The 25015-nt window shown below is 43.2% G+C and overlaps 1 protein-coding gene across 1 annotated transcript in view; it reads left to right on the top strand.

Moving 5' to 3' along the window:
- The window catches only part of LOC139260488 (piezo-type mechanosensitive ion channel component 2-like), an 851737-nt gene that overhangs the window by 787746 nt on the left and 38976 nt on the right, over nucleotides 1–25015 (top strand). The window contains exons 43-49 of the mRNA XM_070877017.1: nucleotides 1109–1291; nucleotides 3914–4151; nucleotides 6103–6238; nucleotides 8658–8805; nucleotides 16380–16594; nucleotides 22112–22270; nucleotides 24456–24603. Of these exons, the coding sequence (XP_070733118.1) occupies nucleotides 1109–1291; nucleotides 3914–4151; nucleotides 6103–6238; nucleotides 8658–8805; nucleotides 16380–16594; nucleotides 22112–22270; nucleotides 24456–24603 (1227 nt within the window). The remainder of the gene's footprint in view (nucleotides 1–1108; nucleotides 1292–3913; nucleotides 4152–6102; nucleotides 6239–8657; nucleotides 8806–16379; nucleotides 16595–22111; nucleotides 22271–24455; nucleotides 24604–25015) is intronic.

The following is a 25015-nucleotide window of genomic DNA, read 5'->3' as shown; positions in this document are numbered from 1 at the left end:
ATGGCCCTTACGGCTAAAGGGATAGAAACATAGAATAGAAACATAGAAAATAGGTGCAGGAGTAGGCCATTCGGCCCTTCTAGCCTGCACCGCCATTCAATGAGTTCATGGCTGAACATGCAACTTCAGTACCCCATTCTTGCTTTCTCACCAAGGGGTATGGAGAGAAAGCAGGAAAGAGGTACTGAGGGAATGATCAGCCATGATCTTATTGAATGGTGGTGCAGGCTCGAAGGGCCGAATGGCCGACTCCTGCACCTATTTTCTATGTTTCTATGCTTTACAGCCAATGAAGTACTTTTTGAAGTGTAGTCACTGTTGTAATGTAGGAAACACGGCAGACAATTTGTGCACAGCAAGTTCCCACAAACAGCAATGTGATATTGAGCAGATAATCAGTTTTTCATGTTTATTGAGGGATAAATATTAGCCAGGACACTGGGAATAGCACCCCTGCTCTTCTTCAAAATAGTGCCATGGGATCTTTTACGTCCACCTGAGAAAGCAGGCACGGTTGATGACTGCAGTTCTAACATAAGCCATAAAAATCCTAATTACTTTTTGGGTCTTATGATAAAGGTATAGGTAACAAGAGCAAAGCTGTTATGATAAATGTGTACAAGGCTACAGCTAGAGTACTGTGTGGAGTTTTTGGGCACCCCATTATAGAAAAGAGATTAAAGCCATTGCCAGCATACAGTATAGGATTACACAGGATATATGGCACAGAAACCGGTCATTTGGCCCAACCTTTTGAATTGTTCTTGCAAAGAACTAGCATAGATATGATGGGCTGAATGGCCTCTGTGCTTTCAACTTCAATTGATTCTATGAAAAGCAGTCTCATATCCTTTGGGGAGTTTGACCAGAATTCTAATGTATAAGACTTTGCTTCAATACACGCAAACTTTGCAAACTTGATTAATTTATTCCTCAAAGTAAAATCTTAACTGTGGATGACAGGAATACAGACTTGCACATAATTGTTTAAAACTATATACATTTCCTTTTCCATATCTCCCAATGAACCAGCATGATTAACTTTTCTTGAATTGGACAATACAAATACGACTGCTATACAAAACTATGTTGTTTCATCTTCTTACAGGTAACAATTGTGATCAAGTACTTTTTCCAGTTTGGATTTTTCCCATGGAATGAAAATTTAATCTTAACTAAAGATAAAACTGAATTTATCCCAAATATAATTGGTATTGAGAAGAAGGAGGGCTACGTGCACTATGACCTTATACAGCTGCTTGCGCTGTTCTTTCACCGATCTATCTTAAAGGTAATATTCTGTCATTTCCCTTCCTGATGGAAAGCTATGCTGTTGACCCGGCATCTCTGTGCACTCTTTTACAGATGATTGTAAGGCATTGAAAAGCAGCTGTACCACATCTCTCTAACATGTCATGAAATATAATGTGCAGGAAAAGCTCAGAGCTGGTGAATGGTCGCAACTGCAGCATTAACTGATCTCCTTGTCTCGGACTCCTGCTGAGCAGTTTCGGAATTGTCGTCCCCTCCACCCCGCCGTCCCCCCCGCACCCCTCCCCGACCCCCAACACAGAAATTAAGCACAGACATTTACTCGCTCATGCAGTATACCCCCCCTCCTCTGACTGCCCCTCCATCGCAATCTTGTTGAAGACATCACACCCCCCCCGGCCCACCGTGCTGCTCTGGGCTCTGATCTTTCATTGACCCTCCCCCTGCCCCCATGCTCCACCTAGCAGCTCATCTTTCTTCGATGACCCTCACCCGACCCACACCACCTCGTGCTCCTCCAGCCTCTCCCAGCCCCCACGCGATCTCTCCCTCCATCCTCTGTGCAGCCTAGAGCCGGAGGCTTATCCACCTGGAGACAGCCGGCATCTCAATCTGGCTGTATGTCAGTGGGAAACAGGCTTTTCATTCACATCAGATCCTACCGTTAAATTGAGCAGAGCCTGCGGGGAAACTCGTTCTCCCGGGTTTCTCAATCGACTCGGAGCTCTTCCCCTAACCCATCTTCCCCATTAAAATCCAGGCCCTTGTGCCTAAAACAAAAAGCTTCATTTTCAGAGCCTCCTCGAAGGACCGCAAATTAGTGGAAACTCACCATGGTGATTAATTCGATCTGGGGGTGTGCTCAATTTTGTGGGTGAGCCGGCTTCTAGCAATATGTATTTTAAACCTGCACAAAAGATTGTGGAAACTCGATTTGCGCTTAAAATTCCGTGATCTTTTGCACTGGTTTTGCCTATTTTGGGTGAAAAAAATCAGCGCAACAACGTGGAAACTCCAGGCCCACCTGTATGTGTAAATAGACAGAATGCATATTTCTTTTATTCGTTCCTGGGATGTGGACGTCGCTGGCAAGGCCCAGCATTTATTGCCCATCCATGATTGCCTTTGAGAAGGTGGTGGTGAGCTGCCTTCTTGAAACACTGCAGTCCGTGTGGTGAAGAAACTCCCACAGTGGCTGTTAGTGAGGGATTTCCAGGATTTTGACGATGAAGGAACGCCGATATGTTTCCAAATCTGGATTGTGTGTAACTTAGAGGGGAACTTGCAGGTGATGTTGTTCCCACGTGCCTGCTGCCTTTGTCCTTCTAGCTGGTAGAGACCGTGGGTTTGGGAGGTGCTGTCGAAGAAACCTTGGTGAGTTGCTGCAGTGCATCTTATAGATGGTACACACTGCAGCCATGGTGTGCCGATGGTGGAGGGAGTAAATGTTTCAGGTGGTGGATGGGGTGCTGATCAAGCGGGCTGCTTTGCCCTGGATGGTGTCACACTTTGTGTACAAATATAAGCACAAATTTCTTAGAACATAACTTTTAAGTGTATTGGAGCCATATAGTGATGAATTAGGAATGTGGTCATATTCAATAGTAATTAAAAGTTAATTAAAAACCACATACATGTCCCATCTGCCTGACAAATTGAGCCAATTAATTTTGTTACTGTCCTTCAGTTGATGCATTGAACTGAGACCTTATCACTCATTGCACTCAATAATAACGATTCCAATTCACTAATCAGAAACAGTATGACATATCCTGGTGTTCTGAGTAATATTTCCACAAGAACCATAAACTTTCTTGTGCTCTGATTCCCTCTGTCCTCATGCCCCAATTGTGATTAGATGTGTCATCTCACTGGGTTACCTTCATCAAATTAAACTAAATGAAATAAATGCATGTTAACTAGACTTTACGACCATGTCATAAGTTTTGTTCCATATTTTACTTGTACCTTTCAATACTTCGAATTCGCTCTTCACAATCACCGCTACTTATTTTCAGGGAAATTTCAATCAGTAATGTGCCATTAAACAAGCTAGCAGAATTTCTACGTCCGAAACTAAGACCAAGCAATATCTGCTGTAAAAAGAAATCTCATTTATTTCACTCACTTGTTGTTTGCATTGCCAGTAAAGGGGGGGGGGGGGCAATTTTGTGCCTGTTATTCATCTCTCAAGATTTTTATTTCTGTTGAAGAAAATGGAAATTAAAATGGGGAGAGATGTATAACAGGCAGCTAAATCGAATTCACCCGCTTTACACTATTGCCCAAGGTTAAAATTACCCCCTAAGTGTGTAACAATTGTGTGATAAAGTCACACCACTCAGAATGTTGAAAATATTTAGTTCATGAAAAACATTAACAATTTTTTTTTTTATACTTTTTCTTTTTGAATGATTGTCAAACTGTGCTTTCTATAGATAGCGAGACATTCTCAGGATTGGGATCATTTATAAGCCAGTCAGATTTCGGGCTTTTGTGGTTAACAACAATGGATGAATCTTTCAAGATATCTATTATCATGTGTGTGGTGCATTCACATGAGCAGTAAATAAAATATTGTTGTGGTAATCATTGCTCCGGCTACAACTACATGCTCCATTTCTTTAAATTTTCATTCTAGTGCCATGGTTTATGGGATGAGGATGATAGGACTGAGAGTGCTTCTGCTAAAGGTGACATGGAAGAAGATCGTCTGAATGAGTTTCCGAGAAAGAGCTCTCTAGGTTCTTTAAAATCAATTAATTTGCAAGCGTCTATGGATTCCATAAATGTTCATTTTCCAGAGCAGACGCCAGCCAGAAGACCTAGTTCAACAGGTTCACAGATCTCAAACCGATCGTCACATAGATCGCTACGAGGTATGGCACACACCTTTAGATATTTGAGGCACCAGAAAAGATGCATGAAGTTTTGAGAATGCTTAAACATCCTTATAGGCAAAAAAATTCTCTGCAATTATAATATGGCTTTTACTGCTGTGCAAAACCTATGTGAATGCCTCATGTTAGGAAACAGTATCACAGAGTAGTGAAGACAACACTAACTAATGCAGTGGCTTCCTAATTTTTTCAATTTTTAGCTTATTCACCAACAAATGTGAAATCATAAGGGACCAGTGTAACATGAGCAGAGGTTTTCGCCAATGTAATGTAGTTCTCTTCGGAGAAGCTTTCAAATTGAATTGTTTGCAATAGAATCACTGTAAAAGTAAAAGATTCAGCGATGGAAGACCATTGTTTCATGCTACCAAGGGAGTAACACCTTGAATTCAGCTAAACTGGGCCATTTTGTTCTTCTGCAAGACATCAGTAACAGCAAATTTGTAGCAAAATCAGTTACTACATTAAAAAAATATTAAAGGGTAATTGATAGTGGAACTCTGTTTTTTAAGAGTGTTGAGTTCATGCTTTGTTTGTTACAGGACACTGGACAGGCATTAGGACCCTGCGGGAGCTATTCACAATTGCTGTAAACATTCTGGTTCATGTTGGTTTGGGACACTATTTTGGGTTGTTGCTATAAAGGACAGTTAGTTACACTTCTTCTGTTTCAGTTAGTCTGTTTATTTACGTACACAACAAAGAGCAGCTGTAATTTTGCTTTAAAAACTATGAAGCTGACATTACTTGAGCCTCACTCCACCAGCACAAGTACAGCAGGACGAGATGGGACTTCCACCTGTACGGGATATGATCAGTATGACACTGCACCGGTGTCCACCACACGTGGGGCCAGGAAAATTAGAGCGGCATCTTGCCATTCCATCAAGGAGGAAAGGGGGTGTGGGTTGTGATCACCAAAGACCATTTTTTTTAAAGAAAGCTGCTGAGAATGCTCCATTGCTGCTTTTCTAATGGCCATCGATCGCTTTGAATTGGCAATCAAATCGGGCAGACCTTGGGTGGCCAGTCAGTGGAAGGTCTTTTTCTAAAAAATGTTGTCTGCCTATCAAGACCACACCATTTTTAAGCAATGAAAATTGTCCCCAATATGACAAAAATGGTTAGAAAACTGTTCTTTCATTTCATCAATTCATTAGATTAGATGGGTAGGATGGAAATCTATAATTGTTAAAGATCCGGGCTCAGACTTTTTTCTTCAACACACATTGCGAATACCTATTACTAATTAGGGCTCAAGCTGCTCACATTTAAATGAATGGACGAAAGTCATGGGAAGCTTGTGCCTGAATTTGCTACTAGCTAAAAAATGGTCCACTGGTATCTCTTCTTAAATATGAGATATCACAGAAATGGAAGCACCCGATTACTCTTTGAATCCTAGAACCGAAAGAAAAAGGGAAAGGAAGACCTGCATTTATACAGGGTCTTTCACAACCTCCAGCTATCCCAAAGCGCTTCATAGCCAATTAAGTCCTTTTGAAGTGTAATCACTTTTGTAATGTAGGAACTGCAATTGAGTAGCTTAATGATATCATCCAACAGGAATATCTGATCATTATTTTCCTCTACTACAACAACAATGTATATAGCGCTTTTAACATAGTAAAACGTCCCAAGGCGCTTCACAGGAGTGTTACAATGCAAAAAAAAATTTTACACCGAGTCAGATAAGAAGAAATTACGGCAGATGACCAAAAGCTTGGTCAAAGAGGTAGGTTTTAAGGAGATAGGAAGAGAAGGCAGTATTAATGGGGGTACATGCCTGTGGTGTTTTATCATGCAATGGTCATTCAATTGTGAAAATATTGATGATGCTAATTTGTTATGACTGATCTTCATAACTCAAACTTTGTTACAATAAGACACTGTTTAATCAAGGTGAATGCTTTTTTTCATATTCATACAGGCAGCATAAGCACGGGAAACAGTAGCAGTCGGAAAGGCAGTGGCTCACTCAGTGTTCAACCAAAGACTAAAAAGGAGCTTTTATTGGAAAAATTAAGGGAGCAAATGATCAAGGCAAAAGTCATTGCCATTGCAAAGTAAGTGATACAATTCTGATTACAGAAAATGTTCATCCATACATCATGTCACTTTAGTTATACAAAATCTGCCATTTTATTAAAGGCACAACACATTTTGAACAGAGTTTTTTTCATCTTAGTGTCTTGTGTTTGAATCTAGGCCAGGGAAATGGGTGAAATTTTCCTTCCACCAATAATTAAGAGTTTAAAATAAAACAAGTTGGACATTCTCAATTCTAGTTCCTAATGGATGTGAATCCACAGCGGAAAATGGCTTATAATTCAGTTCAATACTAATTGCTGCTCATTTGCCAATTGGCTTAGAGAAGTGATATTGATGGGGTTTTTTTCTGGGAAAGGGAAATATATGAGTACAGTAAGAGGTATTATTCTGAGCTCAGGATAAATCTCATTGTTGGGACAAATTGAGGGGCTCTGAAGTGCCTTTTTCTTCTGTTGTGCCTGATATGGGATCACTTCAATGTTAATGTTCAATACAAGAGGGAAACATTTTCCATTTTCCAGCACTGTTATCCGCATATTGATGAGGAAAAAACTCATCACAAAAATTAAAAGGCAAAGTATTCAGTGGCGTCTTTGAGTAGCTGGCAGTGCTGCTACTGTTTTATCTTGACCAAGCCCCTTTGGGCAGGTTAATTTAAATAATAGCGCCTGAAGATAAAGATCAGCCTCATCTTTTGCTATTTTTCCCGGAACAGTGGGGCTGACCGGTAACAGCAATCAATCATTGTAGAACCAGTTACCAATTGATGAGTGTTGGGGCATTCACTAAACCCACAACATAACCTATACTTCTTCTCAGCAGCGGTGCATATGGCAAGATTGCCAAAGTAGATCAGTTCAAAAAACAAATCAGACATGCCTGTAAACTGCTGTTGGAACATTGTGGAATGTTGACAGAAGTATCTGCTTAGCCCCACCCAAATCTCCACCCCAGCCCACTACTACCCATATTGGAATTTCCCATTATTTTGTGAATGGGGCAGCTACAAGTTCAACCTTGTTATGTGACCTCTGCCCCTCTCCATTTGTGCTAGACAGATTGTGCAATTTGTGGGTTAAATAAATAATTATAAAATTATGAAAGGTTTTGATAGAGTGGGTAAAGAGAGAATGTTTACACTTGTGGGGATGAGCAAAACTAGAGGCCATCAATATAAGATAGTCACCAAGAAATCCAATAGGGAACTCAGAAGAAACTTCTTTACCCAGAGAGTGGTGAGAATGTGGAACTCACTACCACAGGGAATGGTTGAAGCGAATAGTATCGATACATTTAAGGGGAGGCTAAACAAGCGTATGAGGGAGAAGGGAATAGAAGGTTATGCTGATAGATTTAGATGAGGAAAGACAGGAGGAGGAGCATAAATGGACTGGTTTGACCAAATGGCCTATGCCATATATTCTATGTAATCCTATGCAATAAATAAAACAGATTTGCCATGTTTAGATGTATCAATATTGTCTTAGCCACAATTGACTGCCATTGATATATGCTGAAGTGAGAAAGATGAAGAGGGGAGTGCAACTCCTACTATGAATTTTAAGGTTTGAATAGGAACACAAATGTTAGTGGATGTGTAAAAAAATAATCTATTCTGCAGGATTGTGTGATGGTTATTCTATACGACTTGAGTTTGAGTGGGCTTGGGAAAGGTAATGCCAGCGTCGGAGAGAGAAGCTATGATGGGGAAATTGTGTTGAGATTGAGGAAATGCATCTGAAGATGTTCTGGTTTGACTAGTTGCCAATGCCTTTCTAGTGAACATGATATACTCTAGAACTGCTTCCCTCTTTTAACATAATCGTTGACAATTAATTGGAATATTCTTAAAGGTAAAATGGATATTAGAAATGATCAAGTATCCTTTAATCAATAGATATATTCTAATTATTCTGTATTTTAGTCTCAAATTACAGTGTTAATAGACATGGCCCTTTGTAACAAGCTAATTTTACATGATGCAAACTCGGGCATGTCGATAATTACAGATAAAAGGGTAACAAATGCACTCTGGCCATTAATCTTGATGACCATGATTTAAATCACAGAGGAATCAAATCAGTTTGATACGGATAACTGTCAATTCCTACATTACAACAGTGACTTCACTTCAAATGTACTTTGTTGACTATAAAGCACTTTGGAACATCCTGAGATCATGAAAGGTGACATATAAGTGCAAGTTCTTTCTCTTTTTCTTTCTCTTTTTCTTTCTCTTTTTCTTTCTTTCTTTCTTTCTTTCTTTCTTTCTTTCTTTCTTTCTTTCTTTCTTTCTTTCTTTCTCTCTTTCTCTCTTTCTCTCTTTCTATACTAAAGAAGCGTTAGATCATGTATGAAGTTGAAAATCAAATTGTCAACATAACCTATGAGCGTTAACAGTGGCATTTGATTCAATGCTTTATTCTTTTTCAGAACACTTCAAATATATATCCCAATCAGACAATTCTTCTACAACATTATCCATCCGGAGTACAGTGCAGTTACAGACGTCTATGTGTTGATGTTCTTGGCTGATGTTGTGGACTTCATTGTCATTATCTTTGGTTTTGGGGCATTCGGGGTATGTAAAGTTCTTTTTATTTTAAAAGATGCATGACATCATTGGAGTAAAGTCTCCGCAGTTTTCCCGATCTTTTGCCAGAACACTGGCTGCCCATGTTGTTTTTCCAGGGTTTCCATTGGTCTACTGCCAAAGTTACAGCGGAAGATCAGGAGGAACCCCAAGAAAATTTTACACCATTATCTTTGCAAATCTATTTGCAGTAAGCTTTTTATCTCAAAGTATTACGGCATTTCATATGTAAATGATAAAAACAGCCCATCACAGTGTTGTCATGGAAGCCTGATGCTGATTCAACAAAGCATAGGTCTTATACTTGTTTCCTATGGTGACCCATTTTCCATAATGATCTTTTCTTCCTTCGCTACCAATTAGTTTATTGTTTTTTTCCCTGTCTTTAGTATTGGTGTCACATTCTCAGATCTCTGGCACTGGTCTTCTGTAAAATAAATCATCAACTCTGCAGAATTGTCCAAAGATTATTCTATACTATTTGAGCTTGAGTTGTCTTGGAAAGGACAGTGCCAGCTAGAAGGGAGGTCTTTGTGATTAACATAAGAAAGTCTGGAGCCCATCACCTTTCTCCATGATTATTATATTATGGACTTCATCCCCCTCCTTCATCAGCACTTGTTGATCCCCTAGTTTAAGGAACACTAGAAGGTAGAAATGGTTAGTGCTGCAGATAAATGTGCACAAAGGAATGTACTACAAATGCAATAAACATTGTTACGTTGTTCCATGAACATAAGAGTACTGCATACGGTTTTGGTCTCCGTATTTAAGATAGGATATACTTGCATTGGAGGCTGTTCAGAGAAGGTTCACTAGGTTGTTTCCGGAGATGAAAGGGTTGGATTATGAAGATAGGTTGAGTAGGTTGGGCCTATATACATTGGAGTTCAGAAGAATGAGAGGTGATCATATTGAAACATATAAGATAATAAGGGGGCTCGACAAGGTGGATGCAGAGAGGATATTTCCATTCATAGGGAAAACTAAAACTAGGGGACATAGTCTCAGAATAAGGGCCGCCCATTTAAAACTGAGATGAGGAGGAATTTCTTCTCTGAGGGTTGTAAATCTATGGAATTCTCTGCCCCAGAGAGCTGTGGAGGCTGGGTCATTGAATATATTTAAGGCGGAGATAGACAGATTTTTGAGCGATGAGGGAGTAAAGGATTATGGGGAGCAGGCAAGGAGATGGAGCTGAGTCCATGATCAGATCAGCCATGATCTTATTGAATGGCGGAGCAGGCTCATGGGGCCAAATGACCTACTCCTGCTCCTATTTCTTATGTTCTTATGTTAATTTCCAATTGGAAATACCACCCTTAAGTTTCTTCCCCTATCTCCCCTGCAAACAAAATGGATGAATACTATTAGTATTTCTGTAGCAATTTACCATCTCAGCAAATATTGATCCAGCTTCCTTTCAAAGGTATCAGTTAGCACCAAATTAACTAACTACTTTGGGACTCTGTCCTACATACATCTTGTGGCAAAAATGTTATTTCTAATCTCTACCTTTGCATAAAGCTAATGAATATTATATTCATATCTTCTCATCCAATGCTAATTACTCATTGCCCCCAAAATTTTCTCCATCTCTCTCTATATATATATATATATATATATATTTCTTTAGGATGAATCAAGGAGTAGAACTCTTAGCACTGGTGCAAGAAAACCAGTGATCTATTTTCATGCTTTCCTAACTGGAAATGGATGGTTTGGAATAGTAAAGAAGAGAAACGTTAAAGATAGAAATGTGATGGAATCATAAAGAAAACACGTTTATTCAACGTAGCTGCGTGTATGTTAAAATAAATCGGGATTTGTGTTTTTGATTCCCCCAGAAACCTTTGTAAAAATTCTGTGTTCTATAATCTTGGATGAGTTGCTGGTGATGTGCCAATCTCATACATACACAAAGCAGAGCATTTATTATATTTCCCCCTGAATATTTTAACTTCTGCACATATACTTAATATTATATTGCATTAGCCAAATTTAGCTGAATATCTAAATATTTGTGCTTCCTGAAAGACTTATGCTTCCGAGTTGCTATCGCAACAATGTGGCACTTATTGTCTTAATGTATGTTTTTGCACACACATTAAATTATATAATTCATACACAAACAAAATTAAATTATTTCTTTTTATACATTGCTTTTCTATATCTAGTTTGTTTTATAATTGCATAACATTAAGTACAATGTTATGACTCTCCATAGCTCCGGCAGAGATCTTGAAGGTATTGTATGGGAGACACAAAGGGTGTCTGTCTCAATTGTTGCCTTGTATGGGTACTTGGGGGTTCTAGTGATACCAACTTTAGCTAGAACACAGTTCTTTGGGACCTGATGAAAAAGTTACTCTGAACTTTCTTGTTTCTTTTCAGTAACAGTAAAGATTCAATGCAGGTTTATACAGTGGCATATAAGTAACCTATGTCCAAATAAATCTATGTCTAAAATGGTTCAGAGCTCCTAAGCTTGCAATAAAAGTCCTTTATTTGGCTCATGTGCATCATCCAGAACCAAATTATGAGGTGTAGTTGTACTAAAAAGAATAACCGGGAGAGAAAAAGCTCTAGCCTGCACTGACCTGTCATTCCGCACCTTGGAGGGAAAAGCAGCTTTGCAGCTGACACATCTCATTGCTACGGCCTGTTTCATAGAACAGAATGATAGAATTGTGGAATTATACTATAGTTACAGCATAGAAGGAGGCCATTTGGCCTGTCAAGTCCTTGCCAGCTCTCTGCAAAAGCACTTCAGCTAGTCTCACTCCCCCACTCTTTTCCCAATACTTCCCCTACTTTTTTCCTTCAGGTACTTCTCCCATTCCCTTTTGAAAGCCACAATTGAATCTGCCTCCACCATCCTTACAGTCAGTGCATTTCAAATCCTAACCACTCGCTGCGTAAAAAATGCTTTTCCTCATGTCGCCTTTGGTTCTTCTGTCAATCACCTTAAATCTGTGTCCTCTGGTTCTTCGCCCTTCTGACAATGCGAACAGATTCTCTCTATCTACTCTGTCTAGACCTCTCATGATTTTAAACATCTCTAACAAATCTCCTCTCAACCTTCTCTGCTCTAAGGAGAACAACCCCAACTTTGCCAGTCTATCCACATAACTGAAGGCCTTGATCCCTGGAATTATTCTTGCACCCTCTCTAAGGCCATCACATCCTTCCTCCCTCTCTCTCCTCCTGTAAGGCACTCCTTAAATCCACGTCTTTGACCAAGCTATTGGTCACCTGTCCCCATATCGCCTTACGTGGCTCGGTGTCAATTTCTTTCTGATAACACTCCTGTGAAGCGTCTTGGGAGGTTTCACTATGTTAAAGGTGCTATATGAATGCAAGTTGTTGTTGTAGTTGGACCTGACCTTCCACTGAGGCCACCCATCTTACACTCAGACACATTGCTGGGCCTCAAAGAGCCAATTTCACTTGGTCAGCATTCATCCTCCCTCCCAAAATAAAATCCCTGTGATCTGGCGCGGCAGCGATCATTTACTTGCTACTGACCCAGGAAGTCCTCGGCCCCCACCCCCCACCCCCCCAAACTCAGCATCTCCCAGTGTGCCCAGAGACGGAGAGGCTTGGGGCACAGGCAGCTGAAGGCACGGCCACCATTGGTGGAGCGAAGGAACTTGGGGTTGTCTAAGACGCCAGAATTGGAGGAACGCAGTGATCGCAGAGGGTTGTAGGACTGAAGGAGGTTGCAGAGATAGGGAGGGGTGAGGTTATGGAGAGATTTGAACACAAAGATGAGCATTTTAAATTCGAGGCGTTGCCAGACCGGAATCAATGTAGGTCAGCGAACACAATAGTGATGGGTGAAGGGGTCTTGGTGTGGGATAGGGTACGGGCAACAGAGTTTTGGATGAGCTCAAGTTTACGGAGGGTGGAAGAATTGAGTCCGGCCAGGAAAGCATTGGCATAGTCAAGTCTGGAGGTAATAAAACCACGATGAGGGTTTTAGCAGCAGATAGAAAATCAAACATTTATCGATCTCCCCATGGTGTTCCCTGGCCCTGAGTGATTGAGATATTTCTGAGGCGCACCCAGCACATTTCTGGGAGAAGGCATTGTAAAGGGGACATTGATGAGCCTTGTACCCAGTTGGTGTGCAGGCTTCTGGCAGTGGAAGCCGTTCCCATTTGCTTCACCCTGAGTTCAGCACATGAGAAGCGTCAGGCCTCAGAACACAAGCCCCTGCACTCAAAGCATTCCATCATCGGCCTCTGATTAACCTAAGCTGACCAACCAACTATTGAAAGGGTCTGCACCACAAAACTTCTAATAAATTGTCAATCTCGCCCAGAGTGGGAGAGACTATTATATTGCGGTTACCCAGTACTCTCTCATACCACTGTTATATTGAGGTTACCCAGAGGCGAGGGCCCAGGAGCAGCACGGGCCTGCCCACACTGCGATATGTGTGTGCACTAGGTCCGTGCAGCAGAACTGGTCTCCAGTCATCTTGGTTAATCCTTGCCACTGGACCAAGACCTAGCTCTGTCAAGCCCGTGTGGTGGCTGCTGTGCAACAGCCACCACACGTTAAAAAAATCCACGTACAGGCATCTTCCACCCTTCAAGATGTAGTTCGGGAACTGGAATATTAGGTCCTTATTCAAACACATGTGAACTCATCCCTTTTTGGCGTGGAAGCAAGTCATCCTCGTTTCGAGGGACTGCTTATGATGATGATAAAGTGCGGTACCCAGAATTGGACACAATACCCCAATTGAGACCTTTTCTAAATGTTCATTGTAACTTCCTTGCTTTTGTACTTTAGGGGGGAGAAATTCAGTATCACCCCATTTAGAAACATAGAAACATAGAAAATAGGTGCAGGAGTAGGCCATTCGGCCCTTCGAGCCTGCACCGCCATTCAATGAGTTCATGGCTGAACATGCAACTTCAGTACCCCATTCCTGCTTTCTTTTGGGGGCAGTAACAGTTGGGAGGTGCGAGACTTAGCGCAAGATGCTGAAGTCTCATCCCTCTCCAGGAATTTGGGTTCTCGCCCCCGTAAGGTGCAGGAGATTGGGGTGAAAAGCCACAGCGCCGCCGTAAACTCCCACCCAATATGGCGGGAGTCGTTAACAGTGCCATGCCCGGTCGTTAAATTATTGCACTCCATTAGCAGCCCCCGGGGAGGTGCAAATGTAACCAATTTCTCCCCCTAAGCCTCCATTTATAAAGCCCAGGATCTCGTATGCTTTTTTAACCACTTTCTCAACCTGCCCTGCCACCTTCAACGATTTGTGCATGTATACCTCCAGGTCTCTCTGTTCATGCGGCCTCTTTAGAATTGTTCCCTTTAGTTTATATTGCCTCCCCTCATTCTTTCTACCAAAATATATCACTTTGCACTTTCTGCGAGAAATCTCATCTGCCACGTGTCCACCCAGTCCACCTCTTGAAGTCTAGCACTATCCTACTCACTGTTCGCTATAACTTCAAAGTTTTGTGTCATTTTCAAGTTTTGAAATTGTGCCCTGTACACCCAAATCATTAATATATGACAAGAAAAGCAGTGGTGATGAGTAAGCCTGATACACAGCATTCAACTCGGGGTCTAGAATGTCAAGCCACAAGCTGTCTTGTGTAGCTTCAACTTCACACCGGTGTATATAGCTGATGAGGAAACTGAGGCTTGGGACAGCTGCAATTGAAAGACGGTATCTGGAAGTTGGGCAAACATGCGCTGATATATCCAGGATTTCAACCCCCTACCCCTTTGATTGAGTTGCAGAAATGCAAGCAGTTGCTGCTGAAAATCAACACCCTAACTAGTAACACCATTGTTCAATAGTTTATGATATAGAACCATAAAAATTAATAGCACAGAAGGAGGCCATTCAGCCCATCATGTCCGTGCCAGCCGACAAAGAGCTATCCAGCCCAATCCCACTTTCCAGCTCTTGGTCCATAGCCTTGGAGGTTATGGCACTCCCTGTGCATATCCAAGTACTCTTTAAATGCTATGAGGGGGTTCTACCTTGACCACCCTTTCAGTCAGTGAGTTACAGACCCCCACCACCCTCTGGGTGAAAAGAATTTCCACAAATCCCCTCTAAATCTCCGACCAATTATTATAAATCTATGCCCCTTGGATATTGACCCTTCTGCTAAGTGAAATACATCCTTCCTATCCACTCTATCTAGGCCCCTCATCATTTTATACATCTCAATTAAATCTCCCCTCAGCCTCCTCTGTTGCAAAGAAAACAAGCCCAGCCTATCCAATCTTTTCTCATAGCTAAAATTCTCCAGTCCAGGCAACATCCTCATAAATCTCCTCTGTACCCTCTCTAGTGCAGTCAGCAGGATAATCACAATGCAATCACACATTTGTGGTGACTTGTGCTGCTCATCATGCCTCTCAGGAGAGATTCCTGGTGCTTGTTACCTGTCTGGCAAGACACTAAAACCCACAATTATCAGAGGCCTAATGTCCAACTAGTGAGTGCCCACCAATGTCACGTTGGGGTTGAATTGGCTCCAGGTTATATTGAGAAATTTTAATCGAGCTAATCATCGCTTACAGATTTGTTTATCCATTACTGGAGCCAGGGATTCTCCAGTAGTCCAGGATGATTAACCAGTCTGGCTTATTAATGGAACCTGGAGTAGTAAATCTGTTACTAGGATGTAGGATTCTTTCCATTTAGCTAAGTGCCAGATAATCCTGAAGCCAAACAGGTAGGGTAGTCCTAGATGTATAAGTAATGCTGAAGCTTAGAAGTGCTGGTAAGCTATGTCCTCTTAGCTACTAAGCTTCAGCAAAGCCCATATATACTCTTAGGAAACCTTAACAAGTGTCTTGTGTCTAAGTTCTAGTCATAATGTGCTCCTATGCAGAAAGATGTGAAGTCCATGTCAAGCAAATGAAACCACTTTTTGGCCTAGATTTTCGCTGATTTTGCGACCGGGTTTTTGCTGCGATTTGACCCTCCCTGGCGAAAACCCGGTCAGTGGGATCCTCAGTTACCTCTTTGCGGCTGCGTTTTTACGTACCACCGGGGAGAGGAGCACCAACGTGCAACGCCACGGACTGCGTTTGCGTTGCACTTTCAGCTCTCTCAGGACCCGTACGCCACGCTGAATACCGAAAATCTAGCCCTAGATGTAGATTTCTCAGTAGTTTGGTTAGGAAATATAATGTGTGCACCTGTGAGTACCTTACAGCTTTGTACAGCTGTTGCATTGTGAATGGCTTAGCCAGTCACATGATGTTCACAAGACTCAATAAAACCCCAGTCAGTTGGGTCTAGGTCATCCATGATGAGGCATGCAGTTGTGAGCCTAGTGGATGAACTGGTAATGTGTAGTGTGATTGTTAAACCTTTGTTAATAAACCAACTAGTTCTTAATAACAATGTGTTGCTATAAATTCTTAAGCAAAGAACTCATAAAGCAAATACATTACAGGAAACTCTTCTGATTGGGGTTGGGTTTCTATGCATGCCAGAGATCCAATTGACCAAAAAAATGATAACTGCATGTGTGAAGGCAATAATTCAATGATGACTGCTTTGACTTCTACAGAAACATTCAGCAGCTGCCGATATCACATCTTCTTTGTCAGAGGATAAAGTACCAGAGGCGTTTTTGGTCATGTTGATAATTCAATTTGGAACAATGGTGGTGGATCGAGCACTCTATCTCAAAAAAACAGTCTTAGGCAAAGTTGTCTTTCAAGTCATCCTCGTCTTTGGAATACATTTCTGGATGTTCTTTATCTTACCCAGAGTTACAGAGCGGTAAGATCTTATTTTATTGCAACTAAATGGACATTTTATGGGGAGAAAAAGCTTAGGTTTTGTCGACAAATGACTCAGTTATTTAACAATTTAGGCTAGAAATTACTGTTTCTGATATGTCCTTATAATACAGTATAAATGCACACGAGGCCCATAATTGAGAGAAGGTCACTCTGTGACCAGTTACCTTTATTACCAAGACCTCGAGTGAAGAAGGTAGGTGGAGCTTCCGCTTTTATACCAGAAAGTCCAGGTTAGGAGTGACTTCCACACGTTTACCCCCTTGTGGTCAATGTTCTCAAGGTGTACAACTTAGGTCAGCTTACACATGGGTTACAATGATAGTTGAATGCATGACATCACCTCCCTCCAAAGTCTTACTGGGATCACAGGTTAAGTCTCTCTGGTGGTTTACGCTCCCTTGTAGAGCGCCTGAGTTGGGGCTCCAGTTGTTGGGCGCTGGCCTGAGCATCTGCTGTTTGCAGTGCCTCAGGCCTGTCCGGACTGCCCACAGTGACTGGGCTCTAATCCACTTGGTTCTGGTGTTTGGTTACCTGTGGTGGAATAAACTCTACGTCATGTTCTTCCTCTGCTTCTTCTATGGGGTTGCGGAACCTCCTTTTAGTTTGATCCACGTGTTAGCGGCAGATTTTCCCATTGGTAAGTAAACAACCAAAACCCTGTTCCACTCTTTTGCAATGACAGTGCCTGCAAGCCATTTGGGCCCTGCAGAGTAATTAAGGACAAAAACAGGGTAATTTACATCAATACATCGCACCCTCGCATTCCTGTCATGGTAGTCACATTGTGACTGATGCCTGCTCTCAACAATTTCTTTCATAGTAGGGTGTATAAGGGATAACCTGGTTTTGAGTGTCCTTTTCATTAGCAGCTCTGCGGGTGGAACCCCTGTGAGCGAGTGTGATCGGGATCTATTGGCCAACAGGAGGCGTGATAAGCAGTTTTGTAGGGAACCCCCTTGGATTCTGAGCATCCCCTGTTTGATTATCTGCACTGCTCGTTCTGCCTGGCTGTTTGAGGCTGGCTTGAACGGTGCCGTTCTGTCATGGTTGATTCCATTGCCTGCCATGATGTCCTGGAATTCAGTGCTTGTGAAGCACGGGCCATTGTCGTTGACCAAGACATCCGGTAGACCATGGGTGGCGAACATTGCTTGTAGACTTTCTACCGTGGCAGAGATGTGCTTGAATTTAAAATGGCACACTCAATCCATTTGGAGTAGGCCTCTATTAAAACCAAAAACATTTTTCCCATGAAAGGACCTGCGTAGTTCCATGGATGCGTAACCATGGCTTGGCGGGCCAGACCAGGGGCTCAGGGGGGGCTTCCCTGGGTGCATGTTGCACCTGCGAACATAAAGTTCCAGATCTGCATCTATCCCTGGCCACCAATTGTGTGACCTGGCATTTGCCTTCATCATGACAATGCCCGGGTGCTCATTGTGAAGTTTTCTGATAAACACCTCTCTGCCCCTCTGGGGCATGACTACTCAGTTTCCCCACAGTAGGCAATCGGCCTGAATCGAGAGTTCATCCTTGTGCCTATGAAACGGTTTAAATTCCTCAGGGCATGCCCCGTACGTGGCTGCCCAGTCCCCATTCAGGACACATTTCTTAACTAAAGACAGTAGCAGGTCTTTATTTGTCCAGACTTTAATCTGACGGGCTGTCACAGGTGAACCTTCACTTTCGAAAGCTTCAACAGCCATGACCATCTCAGCATCATGCTCAGTTGCCCCCTCAGTGGTGGCTAGTGGGAGCCTGCTGAGTGCATCGGCGCAGTTTTCAGTGCCCGGTCTGTGCCGAATTGTGTAATCATAGACGGCTAACGTGAGTGCCCACCTCTGTATGCGGGCCAATGCATTCGCATTTATGGCCTTGTTGTCGGTCAAAAGGGACGTTAGGGGTTTGTGATCTGTCTCCAGCTCAAATTTCCTGCCAAACAGGTACTGGTACATTTTTTTTACTCCATATACACATGCTAGCACTTTCTTTTCTACCATCCCGTAGCCCCTTTCTGCCTGGGACAGACTTCTGGAGGCATAAGCTACCGGCTATAACTGACCATTGGCATTCACATGCTGCAACACACACCCAACCCCATAGGACGACGCATCGCACGTTAAAACAAGTTTCTTACACGGGTCACATAATGTTAACAGTTTGTTGGAGCATAACAAATTACGTGCTCTATCAAAAGCCCTTTCCTGGCTGTCCCCCCCCCCAGACCCAATCACGACCTTTGCTTTGGAGCACGTGTAGCGGCTCTAACAGCGTGCTCAATTTGGGGAAAAAGTTACCAAAATAGTTCAGGAGCTCCAGGAACAAATGCAGCTCCATCGTGTTACGGGGTCTGGGTGCTCTCTGGATCATTTCCATTTTGGACGCAGTAGGTCTGATCCCGTCTGCTGCTACCCTCCTCTCCAGAAATTCTACCTCTGGAGCTAAGAAGACGCACTTCGCCTTTTTCAGTCGCAGTCCTACCCGGTCCAGTCTGCGTAGCACCTCCTCCAGGTTGTGGAGGTGTTCTTCAGTATCGCAACCCATGATGAGGATGTCGTCTTGAAAAACCACCATCCTTGGAATCGACTTGAGGACGCTTTCCATGTTTCACTTAAAGATCGTGGCGGCCGAACGAATCCCGAACGGACATCTGTTATATTCAAACAACCCCTTGTGTGTCATGATGGTGGTCAGCTTCTTCGACTCACTCGCCAGCTCCTAGGTCATGTAAGCTGAGGTCAGGTCCAATTTTGAAAAAGGTTTGCCACCGGATAGCGTCGCAAAGAGGTCCTCCGCTCTCGGTAGTGGGTACTGGTCTTGGAGTGACACCCGATTGATGGTGGCCTTGTAATCAACACATATCCTGACCGACCCATCCGCCTTGAGCACCGGCACGATTGGGCTCGCCCAGTCACTGAATTCGACTGGCGAGATGATGCCTTCCCTCAGCAGGCGGTCCAATTCGCATTCTATCTTTTCCCGCATCACGTACGGCACCGCTTTGGCCTTGTGGTGTACTGGCCTGGCGTCCGGGTTTATGTGAATCATTACCTTGGCCCCCATGAAAGTGCCGATGCCGAGTTGAAATAATGAGTCAAATTTGTCCAGGACCTGTGAGCATGATACTTGCTCCACAGAAGAAATTGCATTGACATCGCCCCATTTCCAGTTCATGACAGTAAGCCAACTCCTCCACAGTAGTGTGGGACCGTCCCCTGGGACAATCTAGAGTGGCAACCTGTTCTCCGAATCTTTGTGGGTCACGACTACCATGGCGCTGCCTAGCACCGGAATGATCTCCTTTGTATATGTCCGTAGCTGTGCGTCAATCGGCAATAATTTTGGCCTCCTGGCCTTGGACACCCACAACCTTTCAAACTGTTTGATACTCATCAGGGACTGGCTGGCTCCCGTGTCTAGCTCCATTGATACTGGGATGCCATTGAGAAGCACTTTCATCATTATTGGTGGCGTCCTGGTATATGAACTGTATATGTGCTCCACATGAACTCGCTGAACTTCAGCTTCCAGCGATTTCCCCCAGTATACATTTGGCCTCGTAGGGCATACATCGGGCCCGTCCTCCTCGTACTTCAATCTGGCTGCAGGCTTCCTGCACATACGCACCAAGTGACCGCTGACGTTGCAGTGGTTTGAATCCCGGTTTCTCGCTACCAATGATACGTCTTTACTATACAGTATAAATGCACACGAGGCCCATACTTGAGAGAAGGTCACTCTGTGACCAGTTACCTTTATTACCAAGACCTCGAGTGAAGAAGGTGGGTGGAGCTTCCCCTTTTATACCAGAAAGTCCAGGTTAGGAGTGTCTTCCACAAGTTCACCCCCTTGTGGTCAATGTTCTCAAGGTGTACAACTTGGGTCAGCTGATACATGGGTTACAATGATAGTTGAATACATGACAGTTTCCACCCCCGTAACATCGCCCATCTCCGTCCTGGCCTCAGCTCATCCTCTGCTGAAGCCCTCATCCATGCCTTTGTTCCTCCAGACGACTATTCCAACGCACTCCTGGCTGGTCTCCCACATTCTACCCAGCGTAAACTAGAGGTGATCCAAACCTCGGCTGCCCATGTCCTAACTCGCAACAAGTCCTGCTCACCCATCACCCCTGTACTCACTGACCTATATTGGCTTCCGGTTAAGGAACGGCACAATTTCTAAATTCTCATCCTTATTTTCAAATCCCTCCATGGCCTCGCCCCTCCCTATCTCTGTAATCTCCTCCAGCCCCACAGTCCTCCGGGATATCTGCGATCCTCTAACTCTGCTCCCTTGAGCATCCCTGATTATAATCGTTCAACCATTGGTGGCCTTGCCTTCTGTTGCCTAGGCCCAAAGCTCTGGCATTCCCTGCCTAAACTTCTCTGTCTCTCTACCTCTCTTTCCTCCTTCAAGACGCTCCCTAAAACCTACCTCATTGACTAAACTTTTAGTCACATGCCCTAATTTCTCCCCATGCGGTTCGGTGTCAAATTTCTTATCTCATAATATTCCTGTGAAGCACGTTTCACTGTGTTAAAGGTGCTATATAAATACAAGTTGTTGTTGTTGGCACTAAAAGCTGACGAATGCTTAGCATATTCATCCACCATTACGAGACATGTAATAGTCGCAGAAAAAAATCAAAGAGCAAGTTATTATTTAAATGGAGAAAGATTGCAAAGTGCTGCAGTACAGCAGGACCTGGGGGTTCTTGTGCATGAAACACAAAAGGATAGTATGCAGGTACAGCAAGTGATCAGGAAGGCCAATGGTATCTTGGCCTTTGTTGCAAAGAGGATGGAGTATAAAAGCAGAGAAGTCTTGCTGCAGGGTATTGGTGAGGCCACACCTGGAATACTGCGTGCAGTTTTGGTTTCCATATTTACGAAAGGATATACTTGTTTTGGAGACAGCTCAGAGAAGGTTCACTAGGTTGATTCCGGGGATGAGGGGGTTGACTTCTGAGGAAAGGTTGAGTAGTTTAGGCCTCTACTCATTGGAATTCAGAAGAATTAGAGGTGATCTTATCAAAACGTATAAGATTATGAGAGGGCTTGACAAGGTGGATGCAGAGAGGATGTTTCCACTGATAGGGGAGACTAGAACTAGAGAGCATGATCTTAGAATAAGGGGCCGCCCATTTAAAACTCAGATGAGGAGAAATTTCTTCTCTAAGGGGCTTGTAAATCTGTGGAATTCACTGTCTCAGAGAGCTGTGGAAGCTGGGACATTGAATAAATTTAAGACAGAAATAGACAGATTTTTGAGCGCTAAGGGAGTAAAGGGTTATGGGGAGCGGGCAGGGAAATGGAGCTGAGTCCATGATCAGATCAGCCATGATCTTATTGAATGGCGGAGCAGGCTCAAGGGGGCCGTATGGCCTACTCCTGCTCCTATTTCTTATGTTCTTATGTTCTTATACTGTTAATGTATTTCTATATGTTGACATAGAGCTCCGAAAATAGCTTCTTTTTTCATTTTCTTACAGGAGGTTTAGCCAGAACACAGTTGCGCAGCTTTGGTACTTTGTTAAATGTGTTTACTTTGGATTGTCAGCATATCAGATACGATGTGGTTACCCGACACGTGTGCTTGGTAACTTTCTGACAAAAAGCTATAACTACATCAACTTGTTCCTCTTCCAAGGGTAAGAGAATTTTTTCTTCTTATAAATGCTAACTCAGCTCATACATCTTCTCAATTTGACTAAATGTTTGCAGAAATGTATACTTGCCAAGTCTCCCAGTTGTGGAGAAGCAATACCAAGAGACGTCATCACACAGCTGTCAATATCAGAAAAAAGTGTAGATTTATAATGAGAAAAACAGCAACCCAGTTTTACACATGGAGGTGTGTTGATATTAATGAGGTACATCAGTATTCTTTATAATACTTTAACAATTTACCCCCTTCCAAATTTCTCTTCCACTGAATTTTGTTTTATTCGTTCCTGGGATGTGGGCATCGCTGGCCCAGCACATATTGCCCATCCCCAATTGCCTTTGAGAAAGTGGTGGTGAGCCGCTGCCTTGAATTGCTACAGTCCGTGTGGTGAAGGTACTCCCACAGTGCTGTTAGGGAAGGAGTTCCAGGATTTTGACGATGAAGGAATGGTGATATACTTCCAAATTAGGACGGTGTGTGACTTGGAGGGGAACGTAGAGGTGATGTCAGCTGTGTCAGCTGTGGCTCAGTGGGCAGCACACTTGTCTCTGAGTCAGAAGGTTGTGTGTTTAAGTCCCACTCCAGGAACTTGAGCACAAAAGTCTAGGCTGACACTCCAGTGCAGTGCTGAGGGAGGGCTACACTGTCGGAGATGCCGTTTTTCAGATGAGACGTTAAACCGAGGTCCTGTCTGCTCTCTCAGGTGGACGAAAAAGATCCCCTGGTACTATTTCGAAGAAGATCAGGGAAGTTATCCCTTGTTCAAATTGTCTGCCGTGTTTCCTACATTACAACGTAACTACACTCCAAAAGTACTTCTTTGGTTGCAAAGCGCTTTGAAGTGTCCGGTGGTCGTGAAAGGTGCTATATAAATGCAAGTTTTTTTTTCTTTTGATGGTGTTCCCATGCACCTGCTGCCTGTGTCCTTCTAGAGGGCAGTAGTCGCGGGTTTGGGAGATGCTGCCGAAGAAGCCTTGGCGAGTTGCTGTAGTGCATCTTGTAGATGGTGCACACTGCAGCCACGGTACGCCGGTGGTGGAGGGAGTGAATGTTTAAGGTGGTGGATGGGGTGCTAATCAAGTGGGCTGCTTTGTCCTGGATGGTGTCGAGCTTCTTGAGAGTTGTTAAATGTGCTGACTTGAACTAATGATTGTTCATAGAATGAATGAACATTCCATATAATTGCGTGTGGTATATTGTTCCACAACCACAGACCACTCTCTAGTATCTCACTCAAGTTGCCATTTTTCATATGTGAGCCTAAAGAGTAAGAGGTGGCAGGCTCCTCAACGGCATAGCATCACATTTGAGCCCATTCATATTCTCACTATTGTCCACAAACCAGGGGGTGAAATTAGTCTTAGCCAGTCATCATCATCATCATAGGCAGTCCCTCGAAATCAGAAAAGACTTGCTTCCATTCTAAACGTGAGTTCTCAGGTGACTGAACAGTCCAATACGGGAATTACAGTCTCTGTCACAGGTGGGACAGACAGTGGTTGAAGGAAAGGGTGGGTGGGGAGTCTGGTTTGCGCACGCTCCTTCCGCTGTCTGTGCTAGATTTCTGCATGCTCTCGGCGACGAGACTTGAGATGCTCAGCACCCTCCCAGATGCTCTTCCTCCACTTAGGTCTTGGGCCAGGGATTCCCAGGTGCCAGTGGGGATGTTGCACTTTATCAAGGAGGCTTTGAGGGTATCCTTGAAACGTTTCCTCTGCCCACCTGGGGCTTTGCCAGTAGCACGAAACATGCTCATCGTGAATCAGTAACCCGTTTTACCTTTTGCTCAATTTTCATTTCTGTTGACTTCAACAGGAAAGAAAATTGGGCACCTTGTGAAACAAGCTGCTGATTTGCTATGAGTGCATTTTGCACTAGTGGTGGACACCGATTACACCTCCGTGGACTTTCCAACAGGAGTCACTGGAGAGTGATCCAGAGTAACAACTTTAGTGACTTATTTTTCTCCTTACTAGCCCAGCATTGCTGAGGCCATTTTGTAGTGCCCTAACAGCCATCCCGGTCTGAGAAACTATTGGTTCAGCACAGACTTAGCATACACATGAGATTTCTGGTGCTATGGAGGCATGCTAGTGGTATCAATGAAATTATATTAATTATCCAGTATCAGACACATGCTCAGTTTTGATGTAATGTCGTCTCCCTAGATTCCGACTGGTTCCTTTCCTGACTGAGCTCAGAGCAGTGATGGACTGGGTCTGGACAGACACAACCCTTAGTCTCTCAAGTTGGATCTGTGTAGAGGACATTTATGCCCATATATTTGTTCTGAAGTGTTGGCGTGAATCTGAGAAGGTAGGAAAGAAACATTATAATTCACAGTTCAATCCTAACATTATGATGTCTGCAGTTATGTTTTGATCAAGGAAGACATTTTCTCATTTAATTACTAAAGGTTTTCTCGTTCTTTGCTCATCTCTAAGTGCTCTTTATTATTATTTTTCTCAGAGTTTGCATTGGTTTATACATTGGAACTGTTGCATAGTTTTCTCAATTCACATTTGCAAGACAGTCATTAACACAATTTACATAAGAACATAAGAACGTAAGAAATAGGAGCAGGAGTAAGCCACTTGGCCCTCGAGCCTGCTCCGCCATTTAATAAAATCATGGCTGATCTGATCATGGACTCAGCTCCACTTCCCTGCCCGCTCCCCATAATCCTTTATTCTCTTATCGCTCAAAAATCTGTCTATCTCCGCCTTAA

This window comes from Pristiophorus japonicus, chromosome 1 (genome assembly GCF_044704955.1).
Source record: "Pristiophorus japonicus isolate sPriJap1 chromosome 1, sPriJap1.hap1, whole genome shotgun sequence".
NCBI classification, from domain to species: Eukaryota; Metazoa; Chordata; class Chondrichthyes; family Pristiophoridae; genus Pristiophorus; species Pristiophorus japonicus.
This window is presented reverse-complemented; position numbering and strand designations above follow the sequence as displayed.